The following is a 21,371-nucleotide window of genomic DNA, read 5'->3' as shown; positions in this document are numbered from 1 at the left end:
GGGGGGGGGGGGTGGACCTATTCATATGGTGTCAGTTTTAACGAAATTTCTGATTTCACTGCTGATTAACTGTATTTTACGAAATTCTATTGGTAGAAAAGAGCAAAGAGAAATTACCATTTGCTATAGGAGAAACAAAGGAAGGATGCAATGTGTTCAATGGAAAATGGATTTGGGATGAGAAAAGACCTTTATATGAAGAATCAGAGTGTCCTTTTATACAACCACAATTGACTTGTCAAGAACATGGAAGGCCAGATAAAGACTATCAACATTGGAGATGGCAACCTCATGATTGCTCTCTTCCAAGGTAAAAATTCTTTTATACTGTCAGTGAATATAAGTCGAACGAACTCTATGAATGACATAAATATATTATATGACCTTTTTCACATTTCGAGAGTCAAAATGATAGATATTGTTTCTATGTCTTTCACTTGTGTTTAAAGTACTCTGCTTGATTGTTTACACTAGTAAACTTCATCAATTGGTAACTTATTATAAGAGATATTGTTATTGTACTTGTTTTTTTTTTTTTTTGCACATTTTATAGCTCTTTTTGTTCTTACTATGATAGTTTCAACGCGACATTAATGTTGGAAACACTTCGAGGGAAGAGGATGTTATTCGTGGGCGATTCTGTAAACAGAGGACAATATGTTTCTATGGTTTGTCTTGTCCATAGAATCATTCCTGAGAATGCTAAATCCATGAACACTGTTGGTAGTTTCGACGTTTTCAACATTAAGGTAATCATCTCTATCAAATATGAGTCCAACAATATTTTTAGAGAGTCTGAGCAACATAGCTAGCTTGTACATTGTTGTTAACTTGAAGAATTTCCGCCCCGTATCTTTAGACCCTCAATTTCTTTATTCAATTCTTATTGGGCTCAACCAGCCCGCAAATACTTATAACATGGTGTGATATTATCTGTTTTGGGCCAAGCCTGCACGGTTTTTCCCAAAAGGCCTCACACTATTAAGAGATCATACAACTTATATGTAGCTTCCCAGTCTATTCAGCTATCAATGTGAGACTTTGTTTGCACACTCGACAATTCTCTTATTAGAGGAACGAAAATGTTGATCATTTCTACATTATTGGTGTTGGTTGATTGAGTAATTCTTGTTCATGTCTATTTGTAATTGTAACACCATTCTTGTAGTTATTAGGTACAACGTTAAAGCTCCGAACCTTCTCCTTTCTAGTTGAGCTTTGTCTTGCATCATTACTAATTCATCGTCTTTAGTTGAGCTTTCATCCATATTGATTTGGTTTACCTTATCCTTCAATTCACATGTTTTTCTCTGTTCTCCTCGTGTGTTCGCTTTACTTCTAGAGAAAATTGACATGAATGTCCTATTCGCGAGCATGTTAAGTCATAAGTAGGCTTCCAAACATACTCCACAGCTTGTTCAAACGTTCTCTCGCGTACTTTAACACTAACATACAACTCATGACTCTCCATGATATTGAACAAAACCACGAAATATCCTTCATTTTGGATTCACTATTGTTGCATTGAAGATGAACTATAACATCATTGACTTGCATAATGGTTTGTATATTTCCTCTATTTGCCCCTTTATTGTTTAACAAGTCTTGTTTAATTTCCTATATCAATAGCTTTGTTCAAATACTTCTTTGGTCGTCCTCTAGCCATCACGAGTGAAAACACAAGATAGACTATGTATCACTCTATCCTGAAGTTGAATTCTCAGATGGTCACTCAACTAATAGTTACTGTCTGAGAAAGTCACTTTTTGTTTGTTGACAAAATTTGAATCACGAAGAAACGTATGACTTTCTGAGATAATAACTATGAGTAACATTGATTTTATATTTACAAATATATAAAGTTAGCTTATATATTTGAGTAATTTTTTTCCAGGATTACAATGCAACAATTGAGTTTTATTGGGCACCATTTCTACTTGAATCAAATTCTGATAATCCAGGAAAACATAGGATTGAAGAAAGAGTTGTTCGAAAAGATTCAATAAACACACATGGAAAATATTGGAAAGGGGCTGATATAATTGTGTTCAATACTTACATTTGGTGGAGAACTGGTTTCAAATTTAATATTTTGTAATTTTCTTGACTCTTTCTTCTTGTTTGTTATAATATTCAATACTTTTTCTCAGTTACAGAGTCAGAATTTTCACTGAGGAAATACTAAAACAGAAAAAACCTAAAGAGATTCAACATCTATATATAACCTATAGCTCCGCCCAATCACAAGGTCACGTGATTGGAAATGCTTCGCGTTTTGGGCTATGATATTATTTCAAACATTTAAATTATTTCGATTCAGAACTTACAACGTCTAAATTCTGGATTTTTCGTTGCTTGTAGGCAAGGGTCTTTTGATGATAAAGTGAAAGATATAGTGGAGGTATCCACAGAGGAAGCATATAGGATGGCAATGAAGAGTTTGTTGAGATGGATTAAAAAGAATATGGATCCAAAGAAAACTAGAGTTTTCTTTTCTAGCATGTCACCTTCTCATGAAAGGTGAGTAAAAACAATAAAATTTTATCCCTCCTATTTTACTTTTTTTTAAAAAAAAAAAATACTTCCTATCTCCTTATCTTGCTATATGGGTACATATTTTATTTTAACAATATTAAATTAACAAAAAGAAAGAAATTGACATTTGGACAATATTTGGTCAAAATATATGAAGTTAGAAAAATAGAATTTCAAAATTGTTGTGTTTGGATATGAGTGCTACTTTAAGAAAATGACGAGGTTTTCTCAAGTGGTTAAGCACCTTCACCATCAACTGAACTTTTCAAGTCACACAAGAAGGTAAGTGTCCCTCTTATAAAATTAAAAAGGAGACTCGATTCCCCACATTTTAATCCTTTGTCCTCATGTTTTTGATATAGAGGAAAGTATTTTTAAAAATATGCGTTTGAAATTTTCTTATGTTTGATCTATTAATTTTTTTTAAAAAAAATATCTTTTAGAAAAATAAGCTCGTAAAGAAAATCTAAAAATGACTCTTTTTGTGAAAATAGGAAAAACGAGTTTTTTAAGTGAGATTTTATGGTGATTGTTTCCCCCACCCCTTTCCAACATCTCATTCCCAACCCCCATCCCACCAACATTATTTGGGATTTTACAAATTAAAATCCCCAAAAATAATGTAATATTTTCAAATAACATTTGAGAATTTTAGAATTATATTTTACCATTGAGAAATAACACATATATATCCAATCTTTGTTTTTCAGGAGCATTGATTGGGGAGGTGAACCAAATAAAAATTGTTACAATGAAACAAAAATGATAGAAGATCCAAATTATTGGGGATCAGATTGTAGAAAAAGCATAATGCAAGTGATTTCACAAGAATTTGGCAAATCAAAAATGCCAATTTCATTTCTCAATATTACACAACTCTCAAGTTATAGAAAAGAAGCACACACAACAATTTACAAGAAACAATGGAGTAAATTAACACAAGAGCAACTAGCAAATCCATATAGCTATGCTGATTGTTTACATTGGTGTTTGCCTGGCCTTCAAGATACTTGGAATGAACTTTTATTCACAAAGCTCTTTTATCCTTAGAAAAATTTATGGACGATCAACAGTTTGTGTCTAGCTAATCAATTTGAAGAAAAAAAAAACGTAACACTAGTGTATTTGGACATGGTCCTTTGTATATACTTATTTTTAGGCAATCGATTTTGATAAAATTAAATTGGTTTTTAAATTGTGAATGTGTGAACATTTATACAACGGATCGAACCAGGTCCAAAATACACTAGTGTTGAGGAGTAAGTCCCCTTCTCCTAGGGCCGATCTACATGTATGTATGTCAGTCACGAGAATTCATCAATAGTTTTTGTTCAGACATGATATATCTATATTATAAGAAAAAATTAAATAAATAACATCATTAAGAGCTTATATTACAAGTCCTTGCACTAATTTAAGATCGCTATTATAAGAATTCATAAACTTTAAAATTTGAATCTGTCTCAGTCATTTTTTAATGGCTAATTAACTTCTAACCATCTGATTCATTACAATTGGAAATCATTCATGATTCAATGACTAATAGTTAAATACTTCAGCCAAGAACAATATCTAAAACTAGACAGATATAAAAAATAAAATTCTAAAAATAATAATAATTAACTCGAAAAGAGAATAATAAATTAAATAGAGAAAAATACAATGGCTTAAAAAATCCTTTTAAAACATTGATACTAAGTATGTATTTGTAAAAAAATATGACTTCAATCGTAATTTCTTGACTATCGAGTGATAAGACATATTAATCACTCATTATCAATTTCTAAAAAAATTAATGATAAGATTATATCCTTCAACAAATTAATTAGGATAATTGCTTACCTTAAATAAATTGCAGCAATAGCACCATAATGGAAATTGATATTTAACACAAATTCAATGAACATAAAGCTAGGTATATCATTCATATAATTAAAATTGTAAAAATATGACCTAATTTAGTAAGTTGATGATCTAGTTTAAGTACAATGAATCTTATTCAACTCTTCATTTGTCAATGTGTTAATCGTGTTATAGAGGCTTCAAACATACGATGTACTCCCCAGACAGGATACTTAACGTGTCAGCTACAACATCAGATGTAACGTAGTGATCCTCAGATAGAATATTTAACGTACACGAGTCGAAAAATAACTCTTGAATGTTGGCTTTAAATCCTTAATAGATGGAATTGGCTCCTTCTTTGCCAATCTTAAGAAAAGTTCATTTTTATAATTATCTATTCTTATTGCTAAGTTTGGTTGTATTTTTGATAACTTACTCATCCTATCTCCTTCCATCCTCTCCATCAGTCACATCCTTGGCCAACTTGATTTGGCCAAATCCTAAATCACCAAGTAAGTTTTATCAACTCCTTTTTGTCTTCTAATTAATATTATTATCAATTATTATTATATTTGAATCGTTATTGGTCATATCGTTCTTTATCGAGAAATTTAAATGTTAAAAATCTAGACACTCCGACTTGATTTGACTTAAATAGAAAAAAGGAAATCAGAAGGTAGAATTTGCCCCTTATTCCAAAATTTGGTCAAGTAAAATATAACTATGTAGAAGTGACCACCCATAGTGTTTTAAAAAAATAAAAAAAGTGTAATATGCTATAACATGTTAAATTATACTGATAATGCATGTGCGATATCTTTTATTGTCGTTGTAAATAAATTAAAATCCATTTTCTTGGAGATTCTTGATTTTGAGTTGTTTGACTTTGTTTTTTGTTGTGTTAGAGAAGAACAAGGATGATATATTGCCACCATTTGCAATTGGAGAAGGTGAAAAAGATTGCAATTTATTCAATGGAAAATGGATTTGGGATGAGACAAATAGGCCTTTATATAGTGAATCAGAATGTCCATATTTACTTCCTCAAGTGACTTGTCAAGAACATGGTAGGCCAGATAAAGACTATCTCTATTGGAGATGGCAACCTAATGACTGTCTTATTCCCAGGTTTGTAAACTTTTTTTTTACGTAGTTAGGGTTTAGGGTTCAGGGTTCAGGTTCGGGTTTATGTAGTTAATGAGTTTTAAGTGATGATATATACCGTCGAGGACAGCGCAGTGTACAAAACATCTGGTATTTATATTGTAGGGTCTAGGAAAGAAGGAAAGAGTCGCACCTCAATGGGTGTAATGTAAAAAACTTAAACCTAATGTAAAGCATTAGTATTTGTTTCCACATTTCGAATTTGTGATCTATAGATCACAAGCAGACAATTTTATTGTTGCTCCTACACTCCCTTCAAGTGATATACAACGCCATAATTTAGGATTTTTTTTTATATTTTCAAATTGTTTTTACCTATATACCGTCGAGGATAGCTCAATATACAAAGCATTTTGAGTTCACGCGCATGGTTTGGGGGAGGGCATGCAACCCAAGAAGTATGACATAGAAAATCTACGCTTATACAAGCATTTGGTTGCTTCCACAGCTCGAACTCGTTATCTATAGATCACACAAAGACAACTTTACTATTGCTATAAGACTCCCCTAGCTTCAAGTGATATATACAGCCAGTTTAAAAAAATTTATATTATCTGATCAGATAACCTATTTTATTTTCAAGATTATAAATTATATTTTTAGCCAATTAGTGTAGCTTAATTTTGTTATACTAGTATTCTTTTTGAATTTACCGATTAATACTTACCATAGAAAATTAGAAATTCACACATAATTGTTCTAAAATTAAATAAATTGCTCATTATTATTGTGAATTTAAACTATATGTTATAATAATCTTGGCAGATTTAATGCATCATTGATGCTAGAAAATCTTCGAGGGAAGAGGATGATGTTCGTTGGTGATTCTTTAAATCGAGGACAATTCAATTCTATGGTTTGCCTCCTCCATAAAATCGTACCAAACGACGCTAAATCCCTCGATAAAGTCAATTCATTGGTCATCTTTACAGTAAAGGTACGTTATATATACGAGTCCGGAGCCTAAAGGGTACAAAATATTAATAAAAATTCTAAAATGGTATATAAAATTTTATATTAACTAAAATGGTAAAATCGCTGCATCAACAGCGATTTACTCCACCAGAAAAAGCAAAATTGCTGTCTCTGCAGCGATTTTGCAAAATGTGAATTTGTTTTTTAAAAAAAAATCGCTACCTAGGCAGCGATTTTAATTTTTTTTTTAAAAAAAAAAAATAAAATAAGGAAAATCGCTGCCTAGGCAGCGATTTCAAAAAAAAAAAATTAAAAAAAAGTTTAAAATCGCTGCCTAGGTAGCGATTTCATTTTCTAAAAAAACAAATTCACATTTTGCAAAATCGCTGCAGAGGCAACGATATTGCTTTTTCTGGTGGAGTAAATCGTTGTTGATGCAGCGATTTTGCCGTTTTGGTCAATATAAAATTTTATATACCATTTTTGAATTTTTGTTAATATTTTGTACCCTTTAGGCTTCGGACTCTCATATATACCCTGATAATATACATACATTTTACGTAATTAATAATTTTGCATAAAATTACCTTTTAAATAACCTGATCGTGTAAATATTTCTAACACGTGTAAACATAAACTTATACTATACATTACATCATGTGGAAATTCTACTATATAATAACTTTGGGTTCACTACTAATTGTTAATTACATTTATTTTTAACTTGGATTTATTTATATATACCAGGATTATAATGCAACAATTGAATTCTACTGGGCACCATTTCTACTAGAATCAAATGCAGATAGTCCTTGGAAACATACGGTACCCAATCGAATCGTTCGAAAAAATTCGATCGATACACATGGAAAATATTGGAAAGGAGTTGATATTTTGGTGTTCAATACTTATATTTGGTGGATGTCTGGACGTACATTCAAGATTCTGTAACTTTTTATATACTAATATTTTATTTTTATTATTAAATTTTTTATTATTAATTATGTCTTAACACATAATTTTACGTTTTTTTTTTTTAGGAATGGGACATTTGATGATGATAATATAAAAGATATTGAAGATTTGCCAACTAGTGATGCTTATCGTATGGGAATGAAGAATTTATTGAGATGGATAAATAAAAATATGGATCCAAAAAGAAATAGGGTCTTTTTTACAAGCATGTCACCTTCTCATGCATGGTAAGTTTATATACTAATAGACAATTCTAATATTGAGTAAAAAAAAAAGAATTAAGTCAGACTCTAATATGAATATTGAAATCGAATAGATAAACTACAAAACCAAAGAAATTATAGTTTAACAAGAGTTAGGTGGATTGAGTTATGATCTATGAAGCCCATCTTGACACAACTCATCTCAGCCTAACTAACTTGCGGACGGATTAATAATTTTATCTGTTTATTAACTTAATTTATTTTAACCTGCTTAAATTCAATTCAACCCACCCATCTATATCACGAGTCGAGTCTTATATATAGTGTGCAAAAATAAATATAGATAAGAGTTTGAAATATCCATTCGCACGACTTAAAATTCAGAATTTTGAGTTTATAAAGTCTTGATTCTTTCTAAATAGATTTTTTCTACGTATCAAGTAAATTTCTTAACACAAACACAAAATTTGAACCAAAGCAACTTATATTTACCGTACTAACAATTTAACTATAGAACTCACCACGTCTAAATTCTGAATCTATAAATATTACTAACATTTTTTTAATTTTTTTTTGGATTGTTATTAGGAGCAAAGAGTGGGGAGGAGATCCAAATGGAAGTTGTTACAATGAAACAAAAATGATAGAGGATCCAAATTATTGGGGATCAGATAGTAGAAAAAGCATAATGTTAGTGATTAAAGAAGAATTTAGCAAATCAAAAGTGCCAATTACATTTCTCAACATAACTCAATTATCAATGCCAAGAAGAGATGCACATACATCAATTTACAAAGAAAGAATGGGACCTTTAAGTCCACAAGAAAAAGCAAAACCTGCTAGTTATGCTGATTGTATACATTGGTGTTTGCCTGGACTTCAAGATGTTTGGAATGAGCTTTTATATGCTAAACTTTTCTATCCTTAATTAATTAACACTTTGAGAGCATAAATATATATATATATAGCATTTAAATTTTCTCAAGAACTTGCCCTAATGACTATATATATAGTTTCTTTTTGTGATTTCTAGTTGAGGAGGTCCAAATTTTTGAATTAATGTTATTATTCCAACAATAAATATATGATTTCATTTTGCTACTCTATCATTGAGCCTGATTGACTCGACTCGTGACAAGTATAGTCTTACTAGGTCAATTGGAAATTGTAGTGGCTCTCAAATTTTCAAAATGACCTAAAAAGCGATTAGAAAGTAAAGTACTTCCTTCCAATCTAAGCCGGGAAGCCGCCTTTATATCTAATTAACGTTCACCTTGATGTCGACTCATCACATTTTGGAGTTGAAGAAGGTCTGAAGGGTTAATTTGATTGGTAAAATCATTTTTCTTGCCGGGAGAATAGAGTCAAAATATCTTTAATCTGAAGAGAAGACTTTGTCGATAGTGAATTTTAATAAAAGCGATGTAGTTGGTGGTTTGATCTACTCGTAAATCTTAAGTTACATGGGAAAAAATTATATTTTTTTCATAAAAATTCGTGATTAGTGTAATTACTTAGCTTTAGTTTTCAGTTAACATCACTATAACAAATTAGGCCTTAACCACTCTTGAAAAATATATCCTTAACTATACTACTTAGAAACATTGCTGTTGGGTAATTTTGGGTACATTTCTAAACGTGGTCCAAAATTATTTTTTGTGACCTTAGACCAAATTTATCATAGTATATTTCAAAATTAATTTGTTAGAAAGAGTTAATTTATTGTTGTAGCTTTACGAAGACTACCAAGTACGACAATTAATCATAAAATCTTATTCATTTTTAGAGAATATTAAAAATATTTTTAAATTAGACATAAATTATTAATTTTATTCTTAACTTATTAATAGTCTCAAAAATACTTCTCTAGTTGACTAAACTAAGCTTGGATACCATTTGGATTTGCGACATGACATAATAGGTGGTCTCAAATTCTTATACGAGAATGATGTTCTTGATTAAAAAAAACGAGATAAGTATTTGAAAACACCCCTACATTTGACTAAAATTTAGGAGTGTTTGTACATATATTCAACTAGGTTATTTGCTCGCGCTTCGTGCAGTCATAAATGATAATTGCATTGAACTTGCAAATAATTTTTTTCTAATATTCATACATTAAAAATAATAGAAAAATAGGTTCTTAAAAAATATTAGCAATGTTCCAACATGAATTTAATTATTTGTCGTTATCGCATAACTCAAGAACCTCTACTGAATGAATTAATCATTAAATAATAAATCATTGGTTCTTTAATCAACATTAAAAGGAAAATAAAGAAGTAAAAAATATATATATACAAAGACATTTTCTAATAAAAAAAAATATCTAAGTTGCATAGTGATATATTTCTTAAGAGAAAATTCAAAATTGTTAACATATTTAAAAAGGAAATCAAGCTCGAACATGAAAGCAATTAAAACTTTTGAACTTGCATAATGAATTTCTTCAATTGATAAGTGAGAAATTTTATATCTATGTAAAAATAGATAATATGTAAGGTTATATAAATAATTTTTTTCTAATATCCATACATTAAAAATAATGAAAAAATAGGTTCTTAAAAAATATTAGCAATGTTCCACCATGAATTTAATAATTTGTCGTTATCGCATAACTCAAGAACCTCTATTGAATGAATTAATCACTAATATAAATAATAAATCATTGGTTCTTTAATCAACATTCAAAGGAAAATAAAGAAGAAAATAAGAATATATATACAACAACATTTAAAGAAACATTTAAGTTGCATAAATTATACAATTGTGATATATGTTTTAGGAGAAAATTCAAAAATGTTAACATATTTAAAGAGGAAATCACGCTCGAACATGAAAGCAGTTAAAACTTTTGAACTTGCATAATGAATTTCTTCAATTGATAAGTGAGAAATTTCATGTCTATGTAAAAATAAATAATACGTAAGATTATATTTAGTACTTTTAAATTATAGAATTAAATATAGAATATCAATCCATGAATTCTTGGAACTGAGTACAATAATAATACTCTGCACAATGAATGTACGTACCATATATGTAAATGTTAAATCTAACCGGAGACAATAACTTTGGAGAAACATAAACAATAGAGTTTGAAATATTTACTCAAAAACAACAATTAATATCATAAGCATAAAATAATGAGTGTAAACAAGCATACCAGGATATGTAAAAATAGAATGAAATAGAAAGAAAAAAATCGAGTCCACTTAATGCAAAATGTCCCCTTTAAGAAAGTTATTCCCCTCCAATACAAGAGGTTTAAAGAATTACATCCTCTCAGGATGAAATGATTTTATTCACAAACTTACTGATGCAAAAAAACAATGGTGTTAGTAAGTTACTCAACATGAGCAAAGTACACGAGTATATTAAATTTTGCGCATGTAGAAGAAGAAGATCAGAATTTTTGTTGTTTAAGATGAGAGGAAATCCCATTATTTATAGATAACAAAGGGTAGTGTGAACAAATCTTTATTGTGTCTTATCAGAAATGTTACAACTATTTGGAAAAGTTACTAACACTTCTGAAAGTTCACAACCTTCCATAAAAGTCAGAACTTTTCATTAAGCCGCAACTCTTCATTAAAGTCGCAACTTTTCATAAAGGTCACAATTTTTGATAAAAATCGCAATTCTTCATTAAAGTAATAACTTTTCATAAAAGATTTTTATAAAAGTCGCAACTCTTCATTAAAGTCGCAACTTTTCATAAAAGTCACATCTTTTCATAAAAGTTATATTTTTTTTTATAGAAGTCGCTACACTGCAATAAAGTCACAACTTTTCATAAAAGTCACATCTTTTCATGAAAGAGGAAGGTTAATTTTGGAAATAAATAAATTTAAAAGAAATTCTTGCTTTTGGTGGCGCCACGTAAGCGGGCCTATGGTTCTCTTTTATATAAATTTATGATTAATCAAGTAAAAAAAAATTCTTTTAGGGCTATCAATAACTCAAAAATGAAACTAACAATTTTTCAATATTTCTAGAGTACAATAAATGATGGCATCAATGACATAAAATGCGAAAGTACTCTAATATAGGAACTTTATCTTTTTTTAATCGAAAAAGGGTCAAAATACCCTTGAATTATCAGAAATAGCTCATATACCCTTGAAGTATATTTCGGCTCAAATATACTCTTACCGTCAAACTACAGGGTCAAAAATACCCTTCTCATAAATAAAATCGGTTAAACGCCACTTAGATGTCATGTGGATGTCACATGGCATGCCACATAAGACAATAGAGTTCCACTTATGCCACGTAGACTAATAAACTTATCCCTAATTTCCCCCAATTTTCTCCATTTCCCGTAGAATTTAGAAACGATTTCACTGAAGAACATAGAACTCCTTTTCCTCATTTCTCCATTTCCTTAAAACGATTTCACAAAATACATAAGCTCTAAGGGAAAGGGGTTCTATGTTTTTTAGTGAAATCGTTTCTAAATTCTAAGGAAAATAGAGAAAATTGGGGGAAATTAGGGGGTAAGTTTTATTTTCTACGTGGCATGAGTGGAACTCTATTGCCTTATATGGCATGTCATGTGGTATCCACATGGCATCCAAGTGGCGTTTAACATATCGTGTTAATGAAAAGGATATTTTTTACCCTATAGTTTGAGAAAAAGGATATATTTGAGCCGAAATATAATTTAAGAGTTTTTGACCCTTCTCCGGTTTTTAATTAATTAGTCCAAATGATGGAATCAATGACATAAAAAGTGCTTCATAAAAATCTCAACTATTTGACTAATACTAATGGTAATTATATATTACAACTTGAGATATATACCGTCCGGTTATAGCATCTTTCATGAATATTTGATTTGATTAGAGATATTAAATGTGAAACAAATTAATCACCAATTAAATTAATCGATTAACTAAATGTTTAGGGGTTTTTAAATGAACAAAATGTCAGAATTTGTTTGGACATGTTGAAATCTGAAAAAATAATAATTAAAGTTGAAGCTAAAAAATAATAGTATGTGAAAATCGAAGTTATGTTTAGACACAATATTTCACTTTAATAAAAATGATTGCGTCTAAAAAAACTCATTTTCAAAAAACTAACCAGACAATCATTTCAATGTATAATCATATCATAAAATAAGAAGACAAAAAATCTACGTACAATTCAATTAAAAGATGATAAGTACATTTTTCGATATTGCAAACTCTTTTTAAGTATTATTTTAGTTTTGCTCTTTCATCACAATATTACATTTGGATATATTGGTAAATCGCCTTACTAAATAATATATTTAATGTAATTTTATAAATATGATTTGAGAAGGATAAATATACGTAAATCTTATTCATATTTTAATGAGATAGACAAATTGTTTCTAATAGACGATCATCTTAAAAATAAGTTCTGAAGCAAATTTGCAGAAAACTATGACGATAATACGATAACAAAATACAAAATGAATAAAGTAACAGAGATATATGAATATCTAGAGGCAAATAATTAGTTAAAACTATAAGATTAAGATAAAATGAAATTATAATTATATCTAGATGCTTTTTATTGACTAATACTAGTAGGCAAACAAATTGAAATTCAATAAAAGCCTCCTTGCCCACTTGGTAACCAACTTGGAAAATATATTTTCTTCTTTTGCCGATCACAACATTTAATATAATATTTATGGGAGAAATTAAAAATAAAGGAGAGGCAAGAAATCCCATAAAAGATTTATCAAAAATTAAAAATACAACTTGACTTTGATTTAATTGCAAGTTGGTACCTTATTGTTTTGCAGCTTTTGATTCTTCTATCACGATTTGAATGAGTTGAATTTAAACGAATCAGGATAAAACTAGTAAATTAATGAATGATTAAAATAATTTATATTTTTATAGACTAATTTTATCATTTCGGGACAGATATAATGAGATTTTGAACAAACAAGTGAATTTAATTATCTGAAAAAATAAGGTAGATAATTAATTATAACAGTATAAATTACATTAATTATAGTAAATTTTTTTATATTATAAACTAAATCCAGGAATTAGTTGTTGTGTACCCATCTCATGACCAGCAGGTTCAGTGTCCAAAGACTAACAATTTATTTTTATTTTTAAAAAAAATGCAATTAGTACTTAGTAGTATGGATAAATTATATTCAATGTCAATTTGTGAAGTTCACAACTGGTAAACCCTTTAAAATAATTAGACTATTTGGAATTAAAAATTAATATTTATGCACTGTGTTTATTGAGTAAAATACATTACATTAATCTATTAGTAATACAGGTCTGCCCAACCAAGTGACTAATTAATGGACTATTTTCCTCTTTTACTTTTACTAATTTATAATTTTATATTTTGGTTTCTTTGGGATAAACAATTATTATTTTTCCAAAAAAATGAATTATGCATATAGTTAATATGCATTTTATAAAATCATCTCCATTTCTTTTATAAAAAAGTATATATTTTATATATAAGATCAAACTTTATATATTTATTATGCCTATTTTTTTATATTATAATTTTCGATAGTAAAATTCTAATTCTATTACTAGTGATATAAAAAGCTTGCACACTTAATAGTTCATATAGAAAATTCAAAATAATTACTGACATTAAAAGTACATTTTTAACCTTTCACTCTTTAAGATTGATGGACTGTGCAATATGTGCAAATCATGAAATGCATGTAATATTGCAGCTTCTCTAATAAATCCAATTCAGAACAAAGAAGAAACTTAGAAGAATTAATCTAATAGGTGCCTAAGGATAGTATACAAAATACATATCACTACTAATACGGTGAGATGAATAAAATTACTTCATTATTAAGAAAATTTTGATACGACAAACCTTATGTGGATTAATATGAAAAATATAATTCAAAAAATACGTATTATCAAAATTATATAAGAAAGCACGTTGCTCCTCATATCAATGTGAAAGACGTATAATGCATGGAAATCTAAATCGATCAGGTAAATAATAATTCTAAAAAATACATCGTAAAATATTATATATAACAGTGTACAAACAACACAAACACTTCCAAGAATAACCACTTTAATTACACTTTACAAAATTTATCAACTTTTTTCACTTATTAAATCTTCATAAAAAGAAAATATCAAAAAATAAAATAAAGTCATGAAATGTACAATGATTTAATCAGTATTCAATTAATAATAAAAATGATCAATTTACCTAAATACTCTTACAACAACAACAATATTAACGTTAATATAGAAAGATTATTTTCGATAGATAGTCAGGTACTTTTATTTTTTTCTAAATTCTCTGCGATTTGCCCTAACGATTGCAAATTGCACCGTACAATTGTATCAATGAATACACGTGTTTCCTCTTTCGTATTCCCTTGTGGAACATCCACAACGTATGATTCCACCACCACCGTTCTACCGCCGTCGCCGCCGTCATCCGCCGCCGCCCGATGAAGTGTAGTCACCGATCTATAATTATTCAGCCGGTGATCACCGCCGATAATACTAATGCTCATCACTTTTTTCTCGTCGTCTAGAATTTCGAGCCGCTCAATACTCGAAGCCGCCGGTAGGCCGGTGATGACGTGGACCTCCCTGAGAGAACCGACGACTTTTCCGTCGCCGACGATAACGTGACAGCTCTTGAGGAAGTTTTTGTAGGCTTGCGGATTGTCGAAGCGGCGGATTATCGACCATACGGTGTCGATGGAGGCGGAGATGGAGCGGACGACGGCGGAGCAGCACTGGTTATTGTTGGGACCCACTGGGTGGGTATGGTAATGGAAGTGGTTATCGGGGACGCAGATATTGCTAGTCATTGTCGTCGTCGTCATGGGGAAGTTTCCGGCGAGTGTGGCGGCGTTATGGTGGTTGATTCGGTGGAGTTGGAGTGTAGAAGTCATCTCTATTTTGTTTGAATGGAGAGATGAGAATGGAGTGTGATATATATATATATATATACACAAACAAAAAATGTATACACACATTTAAATTATGAGTTTACCTGTTCATTTTTGTTTTAATTTTAATTTGAGTGACATATTTAATTGGACATATATTTTTAATTTCTTAATAATTAAGAAAGAATTTTAACAAGATATTAAAATAAATTATAGATATTAGTGTATATATTTTTTTTTATCTCAATTTATTTGACATATTTTGAATTTCTAGATTTAAAGAAGTATCCTTTATTGCAAAATTTTTATATATAGTTTAGATATTTTGAATTGTCAATTATTGTGACTAATTATTTTTTTATATAGTTTACAAATATATAGATTTCATTTTAAAATGCACAGATTACTGATCAAACTTAATTTATTTGACTTTTGAAAAACGAAATGTGTAAGACAAATGGAGATTTGACAGTAAATTTGTATATATATTATTTAAAACTTATTTAACTAAATTAAACATAAAAAGTATAAAATTAAATTATTTTTTGAAAATATAAGCTTATTCTGACGTTAAAAGTGTGTCCCGTATGAGGAAAAACATTTTTTTAATTTTTCTTTTATATATATTTGATTGATTGGAAACTTAGAAAATAATTTTTCATAATACTTTAAAAAGGAAAAAAATAACTATTTATAAAATTATAGAATATAATTTATATTAACGATATTTCATATAAATGACTATTTATAAAACTATAGAATATAATTTAAATCAACGATATTTTTACATTGATTGCATCCCCTCTCTCGCCTTAACAAGCTCATCTCCACCTCCGCTCCATATCGCTCGCTTCCCATCCATCCCACAACATCACACCACACTATGCTCTCATCGCATATAGTAATATTTATTTAGATTGTATATAAATAATGTTCGATTAATTTTTTGTATATATATACACTGAATAAAAAAAAATTATTTATTTTCTTAGAAAATATTTTCATGCCGAACACATCTTTGATTCGTGTTTTCACTTATTCTATTTATAAAACTGATCTATTTGCGTTAATTTTATCTAAGCTATTTCCAACCGATTCATATTTAATCTAATCCGCTTATTTATTATTTATAGTTATTTTTAAATTTTTAATCCGCTTATTTATCACTCCTAGTTGTTATGTACATGTTGGGTTAGATAAATTTTTGGGGAAAAACAGAAACTTTTTGAAGACAAAATTATAGCAATTTGAGTTTGGTGTTTTAGCTAATTGCTTACGTTAGGTGCCATGCAAGTTGATCATCAACTTGCTAAAAGCTTAATTATTTCGACAGAGTCTCGAATAAAATACCCTTCCACTTTCACTGTAATTACGTTATCTGCCACTGCCAGTCAAAATCATTATCCGAGGTTTTTTTTCAACTTTTTACAAATGTCTCTCAAGCGAGTGACAAAAATAGCCCTGCAACTACTCCACCAAAAGTTATTCATCGATTTAATTTATGTGATATTTATTGATAAATATTTAATTTAAATTTATGATCAATATTTAAATATATAATTTGAGATCATGACTTCAAATTTTCTAATTCAATAAAATCGTGATTTTAAACTTTTTAATGTATAGAACTTGATTTATAAATTTATTGTCAAAAATAAGATCCATCATTTCAAATATCTTAAAAAGTAAAAATAAAGTGTATATTTGGCATAAAATATTGTTTATACCGAGGTAAAAGAGTTATATTAAAGAATGATAGTAACTCTTGATTAGTAGATAGAGTTGGGAATAAAATATTAAAAATTGAATTTTTGAATTGAATCAATTTTTTTGGTAATTTAATATTCGATGGTATGAAAGTAAAATTTTAGAATTATAATATTTGGATTTGAATTAGTACAAGATATTAATACTATTTGATATTTGATATTTCGCAAAATTCGAATTATTTATTTGATGAAGGTAAAATATCAGCATGTCATTGCTCATTAGTACAAGTCCAAGATAAAGTTAAAGTAAACATAAACAACTCAAATACATATGTTAGTTATATCAATTCGTTTTTCTTGATGTCTTCTTACTTGTTTGGTCTTCTATTATATCGTGCCTACAAATAAAAAAAACAGAAATAGTTAGAAAAATAGTATTAACTTTGTAATACAATTGACTATAATTTCAATATGGTATTATTGAATACCATATCAAACCGAATTATCAAAATAAAATTTAAAATTTTAATATTTACTATCTACTTTTAACTACCAATTATTAAATTTTAAATCTAAAATTTAAGAATCTCGAACCAAATACTGAACGCTCATTCTTATTAATTGATCTTTATAAAATTATATTTAGATTTGAAAGTTTGTACTCACTGATATTTATTTTTATAAAATGAACATATAGACATTTAGTTTATTAGTATATCGTCTTAAGCTATTTTAATAACTTGTTTAAGAACATTATGATCGATTTGTTCATTTAATAAAATTGTATAAAAAGTAATCTTTTTTATTGTTTCACAACTTATGAGAAAATATAACTAAATAATTTTAAATTACATGTTCAAACAACGTAATTTAAATTTTAAATTATTCTAATTTCAAATCATTTTCCTCCAAAAACAAATGGCACCCTCAATCCTCAACTTGATACCTTTTTTTCAATACAATTCACATGGGTATAAAAGATCATCTACTTCATATATCTTGTCACTATAGTTAGCAATTTGCCAAATTATTTGTAAATTGTAATATCAATTACTCTATTAAAATTCTATTTGGTCCTCATATTAAATTTTTTGAAGACCATTTAGAATAACGTGCTAACAACGTCTTTTCACATTGCAATTCATCACATCAAAAAATAAATAAATAAATAAATAAATAAATAATATATATATATATATTATAAATTTTTGTGATCTTAAATTAAATGTATGAAAACATCTCTTAATTGTGTGATTCAAAATATATTATGAGAAATGTTAAAATTAAAAATTTTCTAAAAATAAAAAAAGACATTATTTTTCAAAATGACTAAAACAGAAAAATAGAAAAAACAATTTGAAATAAAAAGGAGTATCCGTTTTTTAAAAAATTCCTTTTCCTCCTTTCATAACTATTGATTTATAAATTTCTATATGACATATTCAAGAGTTAAACCATATTATTAAATATATTTTATGTATCATTAATTTAATATTATAAGTTTAAAATATTCTTTACTTTTTTAAATTTTGTATCAAATTAAAATCAAATAAATAAATTCAAAAATAGTGTGACATATAAGTAAGGTCATTTGGTCTAAAATCAAGCTATATATTTGAAATTACTTATATTGAAATTAGTTATTTTAGGTCTTTATTTCTTATTGACAAATGATTTAGTAGAAGTATATGTATTTTTTAATTATTATTTTCATTGTTTATTCAGAAATAATTAATCTCAATATTATTATTTTATAATTTGAAGATATATACAACCCTGACCTGAACGTTTAAATTAGCCCAGAACTAATAACTAAACAAGAATTATGACAAATACTCCTCCAACATACCCAACATTTTCTTAATTAGATGTCAATCCAATTCAAAGGTAGATGGATTATGTAATCAATTGCTTAAACTAAACACAATATTTTTTCAACTTGAGGTTTATCTTTTTTTTTTAAAAAAAAAAACGTTTTAGATATGTTTTTTTTTTTAAAAAAGATTATCAACTCATTTTATTTTATTTTTTGTTCTTTTTCTTTTTTTTAAGTTTATTTCATAGCTAGGGGGAAGGGGGGGGGGGGTGTCCTGCATTAATTCTTGTTGGTGTTAAAATTAAAGAAATTATTGTAATTTAGGCATTTACCAACAAGTTGCAATTTTATTTATATATAAACAAATAATGATGCTGTTCATGCAATTTGTGGACAAAAAGTCCATGCTGCAACTTTGTATATGGACATATTTTTCTTGAAGTTAAATAGCAATTGGAAATATTTATTTTATTGGAAATTAATGATCTTATATATAAATATAAATATATAACAAGTTGAGTTCACCGTAGATTTTAAGTATCAAGAGATTCCTTCTAGATGATTTAAAATGAATAATTGTTTTGACAAAAGAAAAGTAGTACTAATTAATTAATTAATTATAGGTTGAGCTTTTGAGGTAACTTTTTTTTTTATTTTTTTTTTGAGGTAACTTTGATGGTTAAATTTATATATTTATATGCATGTTAAATAAGGAAATAAAAAAAAGATAAAAAAGAATCATTTGGCCACGAGAAATATTCACTTCTTTTCGGAGTAATTTTTTAAATTAATATTTGATTATAAAATTTTCAAATTTAAATTTGAATTCCAAATTTTAAAAATTGTTCCAAACTTATTTTTTAAAATATCCCAACTCCATTTTCATGAATAACAATAAAGTAGCTTTTAGGCTTTAATTTGATTATTTTATTTTCTTTTATAGTAAGTTCTTGATTTCAAACTTCTAACTTGATACGTTAATGATCGACATTTTAAAAAATATTTTAATACAGTTAACATATCTTTAATAAGAAACTACAAAAAATTTTAAAAAAATAAGTTTCTTAAAAATAGAGCAAACAAAAAACAATAAATTTGATACTTCCTTTTTCTCCTCTATATAAACAAACATAATTTGATTTTAAATTCTAACTATATAAATTTAAATAAAACAAAAATCATTTGAAATTTATTATCAAACGCTAAATAAAAAGAAGAATAGATCAATTACCTTGTCAATGAGATGATTAAAGAGAGTGCAAGTTGCTTAATTACTTAATTAATTAAGTACAATATATGGATTCGTTTTTCCATCATGTACAACCACTTTGATTTTTCTGATTCATGGAAAACTTCTATAGAAAAAATAAAAAGAATATAGGAACCAAAAAAAATAGTTTAAAGTTAAAATGTCACCTTTATGTCAGCCAATTAATTAATCACTTTATTTTTTTCATCGATTTAATTATTCAACACTTAAAATCCACTAATCTGAAATCGCATCATGTAAGAGTCAATAAAGAAAGAAACAGACTCATTATCTTAAATTTATATTTGCTACTAGCTGATGAAGGGAATAATTTCACAAATGAACACTCAACTTTTATTTTATTTTTATACCAAAATTTACCAACTTATTTTTCTTTTTTAAAAAAATTACTCAATTTTACCTAGTAATAGTCACTAAACCCAAAAAATCACTAAATTTTACTTAAGCTTCATAGAAAGTCCTTAAATAAATTGTTGATAATGTAAGCAAACTTTGTCAAAATATTCTAAAAGAATATCTCTTTTTTTTTTCTTTTCTTTTTTATAATGATGATGGGATATAAAAAAAAATTAAGTAACGTTTTAATTACAAAAATAATACATATGATAAAACAAATTGCAATTAAGGAAATGAGAGGAAGAAGGCCACTTGGCAACCAAGAGTAATTATGTGATGCAGATGGCCAATATAAAACAAAGTAACTTTAAACAGAAAATCATATTTATATATTATAGTTATAATTTATATAATTGTGCTCTATAACAAATATAAATATATATTTTTTAATATATATATATATAAACGTAGGTGTATAATTCGCTATATATATACAAAGAGAGCAGTTGTATAAATTGCTATACATATACAAAAAAAAGTTATTGTATAATTCACTATCGATATACAAAAGAAAGCAGTTGTATACAAAAGATCAATTGTATAATCTGTGTATTTATAAAACGAGAAAGAGAAAAAGGCAAAAGAAAATCGGGCAGGATAATATTTGTATTGTATATTATAAGTGTATAGGACGAAGATACATGTA

General features: G+C 27.7%; 3 protein-coding genes across 3 annotated transcripts in view; 2 read left to right on the top strand and 1 right to left on the bottom strand.

Moving 5' to 3' along the window:
- The window catches only part of LOC107019768 (protein trichome birefringence-like 33), a 4,443-nt gene extending 713 nt beyond the window's left edge, over nt 1-3,730 (top strand). Inside the window, exons 2-6 of the mRNA XM_027916979.1 lie at nt 97-310; nt 578-749; nt 1,895-2,094; nt 2,362-2,520; nt 3,246-3,730. Of these exons, the coding sequence (XP_027772780.1) occupies nt 97-310; nt 578-749; nt 1,895-2,094; nt 2,362-2,520; nt 3,246-3,585 (1,085 nt within the window). The 3' untranslated portion in view covers nt 3,586-3,730. The remainder of the gene's footprint in view (nt 1-96; nt 311-577; nt 750-1,894; nt 2,095-2,361; nt 2,521-3,245) is intronic.
- A 990-nt stretch (nt 3,731-4,720) lies between these two features.
- Nucleotides 4,721-8,565, top strand: LOC107019767 (protein trichome birefringence-like 33). The gene is made up of 6 exons (XM_027916980.1): nt 4,721-4,892; nt 5,286-5,508; nt 6,310-6,481; nt 7,207-7,406; nt 7,500-7,661; nt 8,226-8,565. Exons 1-6 carry the CDS (start codon nt 4,721-4,723, stop codon nt 8,563-8,565), a joined length of 1,269 nt encoding a protein of 422 aa, XP_027772781.1.
- Nucleotides 8,566-14,786: 6,221 nt separating this feature from the next.
- On the bottom strand, nt 14,787-15,562 carry LOC107019936 (abscisic acid receptor PYL4). The gene has a single exon (XM_015220291.2). The coding sequence runs from the start codon at nt 15,535-15,537 to the stop codon at nt 14,902-14,904; it is 636 nt and encodes a 211-aa protein (XP_015075777.1). The 5' UTR covers nt 15,538-15,562; the 3' UTR covers nt 14,787-14,901.
- Between the last annotated feature and the right edge of the window lie 5,809 nt (nt 15,563-21,371).

Source organism: Solanum pennellii, chromosome 5 (genome assembly GCF_001406875.1).
Source record: "Solanum pennellii chromosome 5, SPENNV200".
Lineage (NCBI taxonomy): Eukaryota > Viridiplantae > Streptophyta > Magnoliopsida > Solanales > Solanaceae > Solanum > Solanum pennellii.
Note: the sequence above shows the minus strand (reverse complement) of the source record. Positions and strands in the feature narration are given on the sequence as shown.